The sequence below is a fragment of the Manis pentadactyla genome, chromosome 7 (assembly GCF_030020395.1).
Source record: "Manis pentadactyla isolate mManPen7 chromosome 7, mManPen7.hap1, whole genome shotgun sequence".
Classification (NCBI taxonomy): Eukaryota; Metazoa; Chordata; class Mammalia; order Pholidota; family Manidae; genus Manis; species Manis pentadactyla.
This window is the reverse complement of record NC_080025.1, coordinates 88067384-88080399: the sequence shown is the minus strand read 5'-3', so window position 1 is coordinate 88080399 and position 13016 is coordinate 88067384. Positions and strand designations below refer to the sequence as shown.

The following is a 13016-nucleotide window of genomic DNA, read 5'->3' as shown; positions in this document are numbered from 1 at the left end:
TAAAAGGAGCCAGTGTTCTAGCTGCAACCTGGGGGTGGAAGGCCATGATCAGAAGACATGCAATTTTAGAGAGAAACCGGTTAAGAGTATATTTCAATTGTGGTAGAGACCATGTTAGGGTGGAACAGGGTATTAATTGTGCGGTTTGTAACAAATATCTTTATTCTAGGTATATTTCAAATATAATGCTGATGTTTATCTCTTTGATGTATTAGAAGTAGACAATGAGAGAAAGAGTCAAAGTACATCACAAGTTTTTTGGCTTTAGCAATTGAAAAACTGGAGGTGCCATTCTAAGAGGAAGAAAATTGGGGAATATATGGTATGGAGGAGGAAATAAAATACAGGGTTTTAGACATGCTAAGGTTCAGATGCCTTCTAGCCAAGTAGAAGCACTGACTGGGTAGCTGCGTGGCTGTGTTAAGCTGGTGATCACTCTGACTCCAGTAGTCAGGATGCAATTTGCAGAAAGAGTTCTTTCTTTTTGTCCAGAGATCATAAATTCCCAAACCAAAACAAGAAATATAATTTGTCCTGTCTTTGAATTTCCTGTGATACTTGGTAGAGCTATTGGACCTTTTATTTGTGCTAATATATCTTATTATAACTAATTAAGATAACCCAAAGTGCTGTTTGGAAAATTAGTATAACCTGAACATAATAACTGATACTCATCATGACCATTAGTTGACTGACTGTGCCAAGCACTCTTCTGAGTACTTTATTATAGCCCTTGCCAAACTCTTACTTCATTTCAAATGCACCAAACACATAACAGAGCCTTAGTAATGCCAAATGATTTGCTTATGCTATACATCTGGTACATTCTCATAACTCTAAACTCCTATATTCTTATAGAGCATTTAAAGTCATACTATGATTGGAGGTACAAATTATGTCTGTCATAGGAATTTTTCCCTAAAATAAATTAAAATGAAGAAATAATGTTGAAGGAACATTTTTATTTGAAGACAAAATGTTTCCTCAAAAAAACATTAATGTACTCAATTATACCTAGAAAATCTTTTCTGGCATTTTTTGCTTTACTGTCCCAAAGCAGCCAGTGGTGATTTCTAGATACCCAAATAGCACCATACTGCTCTCCACTAAAACTTCTGGTGTCTACTGAGATCTCCATCCAAATCTGATACCCAGCACTGTCCCCATGTTCTTAAACATTTTGACACTTTTAATCCAGATTTTTGAATACTCAGTACTCATCTACTAAACTCTTGCTTTAGATGGTTTAAAATTCCTTTCAATTCATGTGCCATCCAGGCACATGGACAGTGAATAGGGAGGTGTTAATAGTTGACCATGAGTGAATGGGCTGATTTATAAGATGGTGTAGAGGTGGGGTGAGATGTGAACGGCAATTGCAACTGATGACTTTTGTTTATTGTTTATAACTTTGAGCAGATGCAGTTTAGGTGTAGGTATGTATATGAGTTAACAGTGAGTTGAAATTACCTCTAGTTATATCAGGAAAAAGAAAAAAATGTGATTTACATAAAATTTTGATAACTATTTTAGCCAACCTTTTGTATCACACCCCTGGGGTTTTCATAAAGGTGAAACATAAACTCCATCAGTAAGTAAGGCAGTCATCCAATAAAAAGAATTAAAGTGTATGAAGCATATAGCCTGGAAGCTATAAAATAGTAGATGCTCAATAAACATTGTAAAATTTTGATGTGTAAGCAAAATGCATAGTTTATAATCATGACATAGAAGTATGTTGTTTTTGTTGCAATAATTCAAAAGATAACCTTTGATCAGTTTGTATGAACATATAGACTTAATCAAATATGTGTACGTGTGTGTGTGCAATCTCATATAAGTGTTTGCACACAAAAACACATTCTTTATTTTCTGTTTTAAAGACAACTATGGTTTGGGTAATATTAAATTACTATTAGGATGTGGTATTTGTTCATAAATATGTACATGGTTTCTTCATATGTGGGGCATAGGTATTTCAAAAAATTATGAAATTCATAACTTTAAAGGAGAATTTTCAGAAAGAACACTTAGAGCAAAATATCATTGTAGGACTGTCTCATTCCTTTTCAAAGTGTCCACCAAGACAACTAAGCAATATTAGGAAAACCAAAATGTCCTCTGCAGATTCAACCTTTTTGAAAAATGTAAGTGACAAATGATGTAATATAAAATAAAATAAAATTTGGGGCTGTTTCTCTCGTCAGCCTTAAATTCTAATGCTCCTTCTGATGAGTAAAGGATCCATTGGTTTCTCTTTATTTGACAGGTATTATCACAGGCCACTCTTCTTCTGAGGGTTTGCTTCATTATCCTGACCTTGACCTCTATTGGATTTCTTCTGGATCAAAGGCAAGAAGTGAAATTATTTCATTTTATGTAATTTTATAATGTTTTTAAAATATCTGTGCAACTTTGATGTTCACCATTTATTAAAAAAGTAAAGTTGAAAGTAATTTCACACTTTCATTTTAAATGAAACAGAGTAACAGTTTATCTGATTATAAATCAAGGGTATACTTTAAGTCTAAAACCTTTAAATGAAATTTAGGTTTTTCAAGTTTATTAAAGAAACCCTATAAATATAATGATTAGTTTGGCAAAACATAGAACATAACTGTATTTAATATAAAAACATATTTGAGTATTTTTCCTTTGCCATAATGATTGAACTTAAATAGTTCATAATATATGCCAGAATCTCTGTCTATTTAAAGCTTATGTCCTTTACCCTCATATTATTTAAAGAATATTATTTCAAACACTACCCTAGTAAGAAAATACATTCACTTGAGCAATTTTAAATTCCTTTTATGACAGGAGATACATAGAAAGGTGTCTATTCATTTTTGCTTATTGTTTATCAATCATTAATATAAATAGTAATACCAATATTTATGTACTCAGTTTGTGCCAGGGAATATCTTATTAATTTTTACAACAGCAGCCTGAGGTAATAATTATTATGAAGCCCATTTTACAGACCAAGAAAGACAGATGGACAATAGCAATAGAACAGAACACAAACCCAAGCAATGTGACTCTTCAGTTCACATGTTATATAATTTACAGTGTATCATAACTTTGTGAAAAATTGCAAAAAAGTGCAGTCATACATCTTTGTTGTAGTGTAACTGTTTCTCAAGTAGGTAACCAATAACCATTACTTTCAGGAAATTTTAAACAAAAATAAAATGTATTTAAACATACATTTAACTTACATTGAATGTTGTATCACATTCCCAAGGAATGCTTGATGAGTGTTCTGGAATAGCAGCAGATTCTGTAGTTTCATCATCTAATGATCTTACTGGTTAATGAAACTGTTTATAATATGCATTCCCTGTAAACATTTGATAAAGAATGATGCAGCTGGCCTACTTCACGTAGTTCTATATAAACAATGTGTAGAATTTTAAACTTATTTCCCTTAATACTTTAAAAATTGTATTTATTTTCTTATTTATTTTGTTTGGCTTTCTGTCCCTACTCTTCTATGCTAGAAGTAAAGTACATGCTAAGCCATAAAAAGAGAAAATGGAAAAATGAGTCACAAGTATATCTGAAATAATTACCCAGAGCCACAGAATCAGAACCCATTCTATTGATTGCGAACATTCCCTAGAATTAGCTATCAGCCAATAGCAATAGTTGAGTTTCATTTTTTAATGAAGATTTTTTTTTGTCTTCACTGATACAGATAAAGACCAAATAAGCAACCTATCAATGTTACAACAATATATCCTATGTTGTTAAATGCATCTTATTGTATATAATAATTATGTAAAAGTCTAAACTGTCTCAGGCCTTATTCAGAACTTACACTGATGAAAGGGTAATTCATTCCAAACCAGTGCAATAGAAGCCAAAAGAGAATGGAATGATGTTATTAAAGTGTTGAAAGGTAATTACTGCAATCATATAATTCTATATCCTCCAAAAGTAAAGGTGAAGTAAAAGCTACAAATTCCTATAGCAAACTTCACTTTTGATAGTGAAATGTTGAAAATTACCCTTTGAAATTGACAAGTTAGATTTACTTATTATTAACTATTGTCCTAGAAATAGTGGAGGAAGGAAAGAGAAATAAAGGCATAAGAATTTGAAATAAATTAATAAATTAATTATAAAATTCATATTAACTAATCTAATAAATATAACTAATAAATTAATGAGAAAAGTCAAAGAATCTGTAGGGAAATTATTCAAATTAATTGAGTTTAGGGAAATTTTTAGAGAAATGGTCAACTATATTTTTATTTACTAGCAAATAATGCAGTACTGTCAAACATACCAAATACCAAGAAAAAATAATTGGAAAATGTCCTAAAAAAGGAGTAAAAAATCTCTAAAAATCACTGTAAAAGTATGGAAATATTGTGAAAGACAAAGAATTAAATAAATGGGAAAATAACTATATTGATGGATCAGAGTGTTCAATATTGTAAAGATTACAATTTTCACCTTATTTTATACATATTTAATGCAAGTGAATTAAAATTGTAAAAGGATTTCATGGAATTTCATAGACCCTTTCATATATATATACATGTATCTGTGTGTGTGTGTGTGTGTATATATATATATGGAAACACAAAGGTCCAATAATAGCCAACATGGTCTTGAGGTTAAAAAAAAGTGATAGGAGTTGCACTACTGCCTCTCAAGATTTATTATAAAGCTGCAGTAATTAGATATGTTTTATTGGCACAAAGATTAGAACAGAGAACCTAGAAACAGATCTATGCATATATATAGACTTGATTTGTGACAAAGGTGTCCCTGCAGAGCTGTGGGAAAAGGCTGTCTTTTCGATAAATGGTCTTAGAAAAACTGAATTTGCACAGAGGAATAAGAAAAATAAACGACAAGTATTTCATACCATAAAAAAATTAATTCTGGCATCAAGGGATTGTAGATTTAAGAGAAGAAAACCAATATAGATTTCAGCAGATAGCATAGTAACATATCTCTATAACCTTGGAGTAGGTAAAAACATTAAATAATACACAAAAATCCCTTATCAAAAAGGTAAAATTGATGAATTAGATTATAATAATATTAAGGAAGTCAGTTCTTCAAAAATTAACTCTCATTAAAATAGTAAAAATAAAACCATCAAATAGGAGATATTTGCAAAGCAAATACCTTATATCCCAAATGACTGAAATTAAGAGGATCAACAATACGAACTGTTGGAATGCTCACACAGTTTATATTGTAGTACCTACCTTGACAAAGTGTGTAAGAATTTTGATAAATTTGAGCTTTTATACACACACACACACACACACACACACACACACACACATATATATATATATAATATAACCTGGCAGTTCAGTCCCAGTTACATACTAAATGAACATCCAAAGGCATGTAAAAGAGTGTTCAGGCAGCATTGTCCATGATAAAAAAGTGCTGCCAACAATCTAAACGTCCTTTACAAGGTGCATGAGTACTGGTATATTCACATAACAGAATACTAGGAATACTACACAATAGTGAAAGAATGCACTGCTGCTACATACAGCATCATGGATGTATCTAACAACATTGAGTAAAAGATGTTAGGTACCAAAAAGTATGTAGAATATAATTTCATATATAAAAAGAAAAAAAATACTCCAGAATGGTCTTTAGCAAGTTAGGCCACCATAGTAAATACATAAATTTAAAAAAAGAGCAGGATGGTGTGATTACTATGAAAGTCAGAGTAGTGATTCTTTCTGAGATAGAAGGAGGGAAGAAGTATTTAGGAGGTAAGAGGTACCATTTAAGGGTGCTGATATTGTGCCTTTTATTTGTGGATAATCATCAAGATACATATTTCTGTTTTGTATACATCTCTATATGTATGTTTCATTTCATAATATAAAAGATTGAAAAGTAAGCCATAGAACAAATTAATAAAAACTAAATGTGTTTTGGAATATAAATCTTATCTTCTGTTTTTTTTTTCATTGAAAATTACTCAGTTATCAATTTGTTTAAAAATTAGCTTATCCTAATGATATACATTATTTCATAAGATGAAAATTTTTTGTAATTTTCACAAAACATAATCACATTGGTTGAATACAAATAAGAAACTATTACCTTGTTTTAATTGGATTTAAGTTCCTTGAAAAGAAGTGTTCTCTTTTTTCTATAAAAATGTTATATTCAATATGGCAGAAACAATGGATCATACTTAATAATAGACTGCAGAAGAAATTTTTAAGTTCAATAAATATACTATAGGTCTTCTTTTTTCTCTACACATCTGTATTCTAAATAATTTATAGCTGTGTTATGACATTAAGAATATTTTAGTAAAAAATTCATTACAGAACAATACTGTTTCATAAAAATAATTATAAATGTTAGATGAATATCATGAAAAAGCTTATTTTGAGTTAGTACAGTAGCTGTTCATTACTATCATATGACAATTTTTAAATGCTTGTGTGACATTCAAGTCTGTTTCAAAAACATAGACACACTTATTTCATTTATTTTACAGTTTGCATTTCAAAAATACCGTACATACAGAAAATATTCATCACAAAAAAATTAACAAAGTTCTATAATTATTCTACTTTTCACATTAGGCATAATACACACTTTCCATCTTCCCAATAATTGAGAAATCGACTGCTCATTATTTTAGAGTATTTAATGATATCAGTCCTCCTAGCAAGTTATTTTTTAAATGAATGAAAGGTAATGGTATTGGGTGACTGAGGCGATTCAAATTTACTTCAAACACTAGAAATTTAGTTTTTTAATAATTTATTTTATTTATTAGTTGAAAGTATGTTTCACCCTAACTCATCAGTGCTCAAAATCTAGGCAATAAAATGATAAAGAACAGATTTTCCTTAAAACAAAATGCATTTTTTTAATGCCTGTCTTCAAACACTTTTAGAGGCACATGCTCCTCAAATATATTAAAATGCTGTGTATTTCTTGAAAATTAAAGTAAATGTTTCTCACTGTATTATGATATGTAAACATATAAAGAATATATTTATGCTAATGTATGTTAATGACATTTATTTCAGACCTAAGGCATCTGTTTTGGAAACTTCCCGTTGCTTGGTGTTCCTAATGCTGTGCAGACTCGGTCATCTGAAGCCTTTCATCCCTGCCTTGTCATTTGCTTTTGAGGTAAGACATTTGCTTCAGATGGCTTTAGCAGCATTCTACATCTGTTGCATATTTAATTCATTCACTTAACAATGTATTTGTCTCTTTTGACTAATACATGTGGGAAATTTTTGCCTATTCATTTACCTAATCTTACTAGTTGTATCACCTTAAACTAGTTAATATTCTTGAGCCTCAGTTTTCCAGTCTTTACATTTAGACTGATACCATTAACCTCCTGGAATTGTTGGAAAATTACACTGTGTGATGTTTATAAAGAAATTAGGGCAAATAGTTGGTTCTCAACAAGTGGTAGAAGGGATTTTACAAAAAGTTCTTGGCAGAGATTCTGCCATTTGAGATTTTTCTTTTTAGGCTGCTAAAATGAAAATTGTGATTAAAATGTCTTGTCAATTACCTACAAATGGTAATAATTATATAGAAATAAAGTCATTAATATCACTGAGGTTTTTATACAGCTGAAAAATATATGTTATGATTTGACCTGTGATGATTAAAACTTATCTTGTAAGAACAATATTGAACTTCTGGGTATATATTTACTGTCCAGATGTTGAACAACTGTTAAAAGCATTTATTATCATCATTATGTCTTAAAAGATATGATTATATTATTTTAAATTTGAGGTTCAGTTATGTAACTTTGATGCTGAGGAATCTGCCAGTATCCCCAGAATGTGTGATATGTAACATTAATTAAGCATGAAACCTAAAAGCTAACATTGCCCCCAGCATCAGTGGAAAAAACTAAAATAGATACTTTCATAATTTAGTAATGATTATAAATTGAAACAAACATTAGAAAACAATTTGGTGCTACCATACAAGGCATATAAGTATAAAAAGGAGAAGGGGGAAATATATGTGTGTAAATGTATTTGTTGTATGTTTGTAAATATATCTGGAAAGATAAATAAGAACCTAACATGGTTGCCTGTAGGAAGGTGGCTTGTATGGCTAGAAGAAAGGAATAGGGGGCTTATTCTTCTTCAAGTTAATATTTTTCAGTACCTTTAAAATTTCTGAACCATATAAATACATTTCTTACTTTAAAAACCATGAAAAAATTTTAAATGAAGCATAAAACCTTAGTATCAGCACTTTGGATATTATCTAATCTATTACATTTTTAATTTAAAAAGGCATGAAATAAAGATCATGTAATGTGTACATATATTGTTTCTTGAGATTACAACCTAAAAGCAAAATGAAGAAGTGTAACTTGCATACATTTAATGAAATTTGGAAATATACATGCCAAAAAAAGTACCTATTAAAATCAAACAGCATTTTCATACTTTAAGGAGAGATGACATTCTAATTGTAGGTATGAAAGAGAATAATTTCATTGACTGTATCTATTCTTGGTTATATTGTGTTAGTTTATCTTAAAAGCTCCTGAAGCAAATAGAGAATGTGGGTTTATGTTTTCTATGGTATAAACAAGCAAGATGATTGCTTACAGAAAAATACTGCATTTGGAGTTTTTGATGAGGATGATGGAGGGCAGTGTACAGTATATAACTATTCAGTATATGATGAACTCTAGCAGTGAGATGCTGTCCATTTACTTATTTTAGTCAATAGGTGAAAGCAGGTGGTTATGGCCCACATTACCTGAAGTTCTTGACTGGCTCAGGGACTTACTATTTGTGTGTCCTTGGGCAGTGTGCTTAGGCTTGCTTTCCTCATCTGTACATGAAGTATCAATATCTTTCTAATAGAAGGTTGAGGGTTACGTGAGATACTCTATGGAAGAGATTTAGCTCAGTGCATATACAGCCCATAGTCAGAGAATGCCAGACATTATTGTTGTCACTATTATTTGAACTTAAATATCCCCTGGAATAATTCTTTGCTTTGCTTTTTTTTATTATTCATTTTATTATCATTAATCTACAATTACTTGAAGAACATTATGGTTACTAGACTCCCCCCTTCACCAAGTCCCTCCCCACAAACCCCATTACAGTCACTGTCCATCAGCGTAGTAAGATGCTGTAGACTCACTACTTGTCTTCTCTGTGTTGCACATCCCTCCCTAAGCCCCCCCTACATTATACATGCTAATCATAAGGCCCCCCCTTTTTTTTCCCTGCCCTTATCCCTCTCTTCCCACCCCTCCTGCCCAGTCCCTTTCCCTTTGGTAGCCATTAGTCCATTCTTGGGTTCTGTGATTCTGCTGCTGTTTTGTTCCTTCAGTTTTTCTTTGTTCTTATACTCCACATATGAGTGAAATCATTTGGTACTTGTCTTTCTCCACCTGGCTTATTTCACTGAGCATAATACCCTCTAGCTCCATCCATGTTGTTGCAAATGGTAGGATTTTTTTCTTCTTATGGCTGAATAATATTCCATTGTGAAAAAGTACCACATCTTCTTTATCCACTCATCTATTGATGGACACTTAGGTTGCTTCCATTTCTTGGCTATTGTAAATAATGCTGTGATAAACATAAGGGTGCATCTGTCTTTTTCAAACTGGGCTGCTGCATTCTTAGGGTAAATTCCTAGAAGTGGAATTCCTGGGTCAAATGGTATTTCTATTTTGAGCTTTTTGAGGAACCTTCATACTGCTTTCCACAATGGTTGAATTAATTTGCATTCCCACCAGCAGTGTAGGAGGGTTCCCCTTTCTCCACAACCTCGCCAACATTTGTTGTTGTTTGTCTTTTGGATGGGGGCGATCCTTACTGGTGTGAGGTGATATCTCATTGTGGTTTTAATTTGAATTTCTCTGATGACAAGTGATGTGGAGCATCTTTTCATGTGTCTGTTGGCCATCTGAATTTCTTCTTTGGAGAAGTGTCTGTTCAGCTCCTCTGCCCATTTTTTAATGCTTTGCTTTTAGATCCAAAAGTCAAGTTTGGGAACAACTGGCATGAGGGATATGAAGGAGCAACACTATTGAATTAAAAGTCATGGTTACATTTCTTAGTCTGCCATGTTTTATTTCTTAGAACTATAACATAAATCTTTCCCGTTTATCATAGTTTTAATAAAACTGTTCTATGTCCCACATAAGAAATATAGAAACCTAATAAATGGTCTCTGTGACTCCATTCAATATGAATTGGGGCTGACTGACCAGGAGTGATTATGATACAAAGACACAATGTTCTCACCATTTTTTTTTGAAGTTATCATTAGAATCAGTGTAACTGAAGCCATTAATTCTCTTTCTTGTATAAATCAGTGTTGTATATGTTGGGAACATCAGACTCTTCTTTATTTATCTAGAAGGCTGGTTGAATGTTTTCTGTTTTATTGCTTTATCATATAAGTCAATTCCATAGGTTTGCAATCTATGCTAAACAAGCATAATGCTGGCAACACTTACAGCTTAAAACACATGTACACAAGGACACACAGAATGGAAAATTGACCTTAAATTATATTTCACTGAGATTATAAAATACCTCTTAGGTGGTTACAATTTTGAACCAGATATACAAACTATAATTTGAATTTTAGCCTGTGACTTTTATATAGATTTATTCCATGACAGGAGACATGCTTTATTCCCTTCAGCTTATATACAAAGGGTATTAAGTATGGGTGTCATGCTCTTGCTATTTATATATAGAATTTACTACCACCCAAATGCACAGTTGTTCATTTAGTGTGTATAGTGATTAGTTAATGCCCTAGTACATTTCTCTTTGGATAAGTCCATCAACATTTTGACCATTAATATGCTTTTTTGTTTTTTTTTTTTACCGTTCATAGGAAATTTGAGAGAAAAGTTATGTTCTTTGATTCATTCATTTCTCACATAGACATATTTTTCTTTTCTGATAACTCAGGTGTAATTTGTTTAAGATACACCTGTGACTGCTCACATTGATTTAATTTTCTCAAATCAGTAGTTATAAAATGTCTATCCTAATGAACCCTTTTAGAGGAGATAGTGAAGTTAAAGATGAATAGCTATTTTTGATAAATATAGATCATATAAGATAATGGAAATTGGATACTGTATAAATTTTGTTTCATATAGGTTTTATTTAAAGATATAGTTAAGGTACTGAAAAAAGCATTTGTTTTGAAGTCACACAAATTTGAGTGTCATTCCTAGATTTGGCAATTGGTTGTGTGGCCTGGAAGAAGTTATCTAAAATAACCACATCTTACTTCCCTTAGTTCTCTCAGCAAAAAGAAGAATAAAAACCTTGCACTGATTGTTTTGATATTCAGAGGAGTAAAGGAGATAACCTAGCATAGTATCTGGTATGTAAGTCAAGAATATTATTAATAATGATCATATCCATTTATCTGTGCTACACACATACATACATATACAAACTACAGACACATTTAAAATAATGTTGTGAGAACTAGGACATTAAACAATGAAAATAGAAACCTGACAAATCTCTTTAGTCTTGACCAAATAAATTGAGTTGATTCAAAAAGAACAAGATAGCTTAAAATTTAAACCTCCGAAAAATTCTAAAATCTGATTTACAGTTTTTAATTTAAATCATTAGAATGGAAGCACATCACTCCTAAATGGTAAACCAATGTGTACTTGCTGAGGATAGGCAAAGAACTGGGTAGAATTTGGACACGGGGAAAGGAAGGTGGGGAGCAGCTTACTGAAGTGAGGATACAGTGAGAAGTCCACCAGCAGGGATGACCCTGGGCCATTTTGGTAATGAGGTGAACCTAGTAACAACAGCCTGTAGTGTGGATTCCAACAGAAGACTAAAAAATATCCAGCTCATCTACTGCTTAAAAGGGAGGCAGCAACATTTATCCAACTTAGTGAATGTCTGCTCCAGTAAAAACAGAGTTAAAGCCAGTCTTTGTGAAGCTTAGACTTCAATCAGTGCATTAATTTTTGATTGCTGTGTAACAAATTACTACAAATCTAGTGGCTTAAAGTAACACACATTTATTACCTGACGGTTACCATGGGTCAGGAGGGCAGAAACAGTTTTGCTAGATACTCTACTCAGGGTCTCAAAAGGCTGCACTTAAGGTATGCATACTGGCCAGCTTGTGTTGTCATCTGGAGGCTCACCTACAGAAAAACCCACTTCCCAGAACAGTCAGGTTGTTGACAGAATTCATTTCCTTGCAGCTATGACTTAGGGCCCCAGTGTTTTTGCAAGGTCCCAGAGGCTGCCTGCATGTCCATGACACATGGGCTTCCTCAATATGGCTGCTGACTTCATCAAGCCAGCTAGGAGAAACTCTTGCTTCAGGGAGGACTCTGTCCCTCTTTTGAGGGGTTTTAGCTGATTAAGCCAGTCTCATCTAGGATAATCTCCAGTTATCAAATAAAAATCAGCTGATTTAGAACCTTAATTACATTTTTCAAATTCTTTCACCTTTGTCAAGTTCTGTGTACTAGACTCAAGTCCCAGGTCTTACCTAGACTCTAGGAGAGAGGATGATGCAGGCTGACAGGTCATAAACAGCAGGATGGGGATCATGAGGCAACCCTAATTTCTGTCTGCCACAGTTGGGAAGGTACAGACAATAACTCAGACATATATATATATATATATATACATATATATATATATATATATATATGTTTATGATATAGTGATAAGTACTATGATGAAAGTAAATCAGGAGTACAGGCAAAATTAGAAAGAAAAAAAATGTCCAGAGAAGGCTGTTGGCATTTCAGTTAAGACCTGATGTGAGGGCAGAAGCCATGTGGAATCCTGGGAGCAACAGGCTTGTCTGCTAACTCTGGGACCTAATTTGTCATGCCGCCTTATTACTTACCCTTACCACATTATTATCTTGTCTGGGCAGTGCTTCTGATAAAACATTAACCAAGGCTAACAGTTTTGCCACTCCCGCCATTTTCTGTGCAGAACAAGAAACCTACACTCAGCAGTAGC

The 13016-nt window shown here is 32.5% G+C and overlaps 1 protein-coding gene across 1 annotated transcript in view; it reads left to right on the top strand.

Annotated features, from left to right (window-relative positions):
* Positions 1 to 13016, top strand: part of AGMO (alkylglycerol monooxygenase) — a 384539-nt gene that overhangs the window by 231783 nt on the left and 139740 nt on the right. The window contains exons 13-14 of the mRNA XM_057504558.1: positions 2270 to 2352; positions 7047 to 7152. Coding sequence (XP_057360541.1) covers positions 2270 to 2352; positions 7047 to 7152 — 189 coding nt within the window. The remainder of the gene's footprint in view (positions 1 to 2269; positions 2353 to 7046; positions 7153 to 13016) is intronic.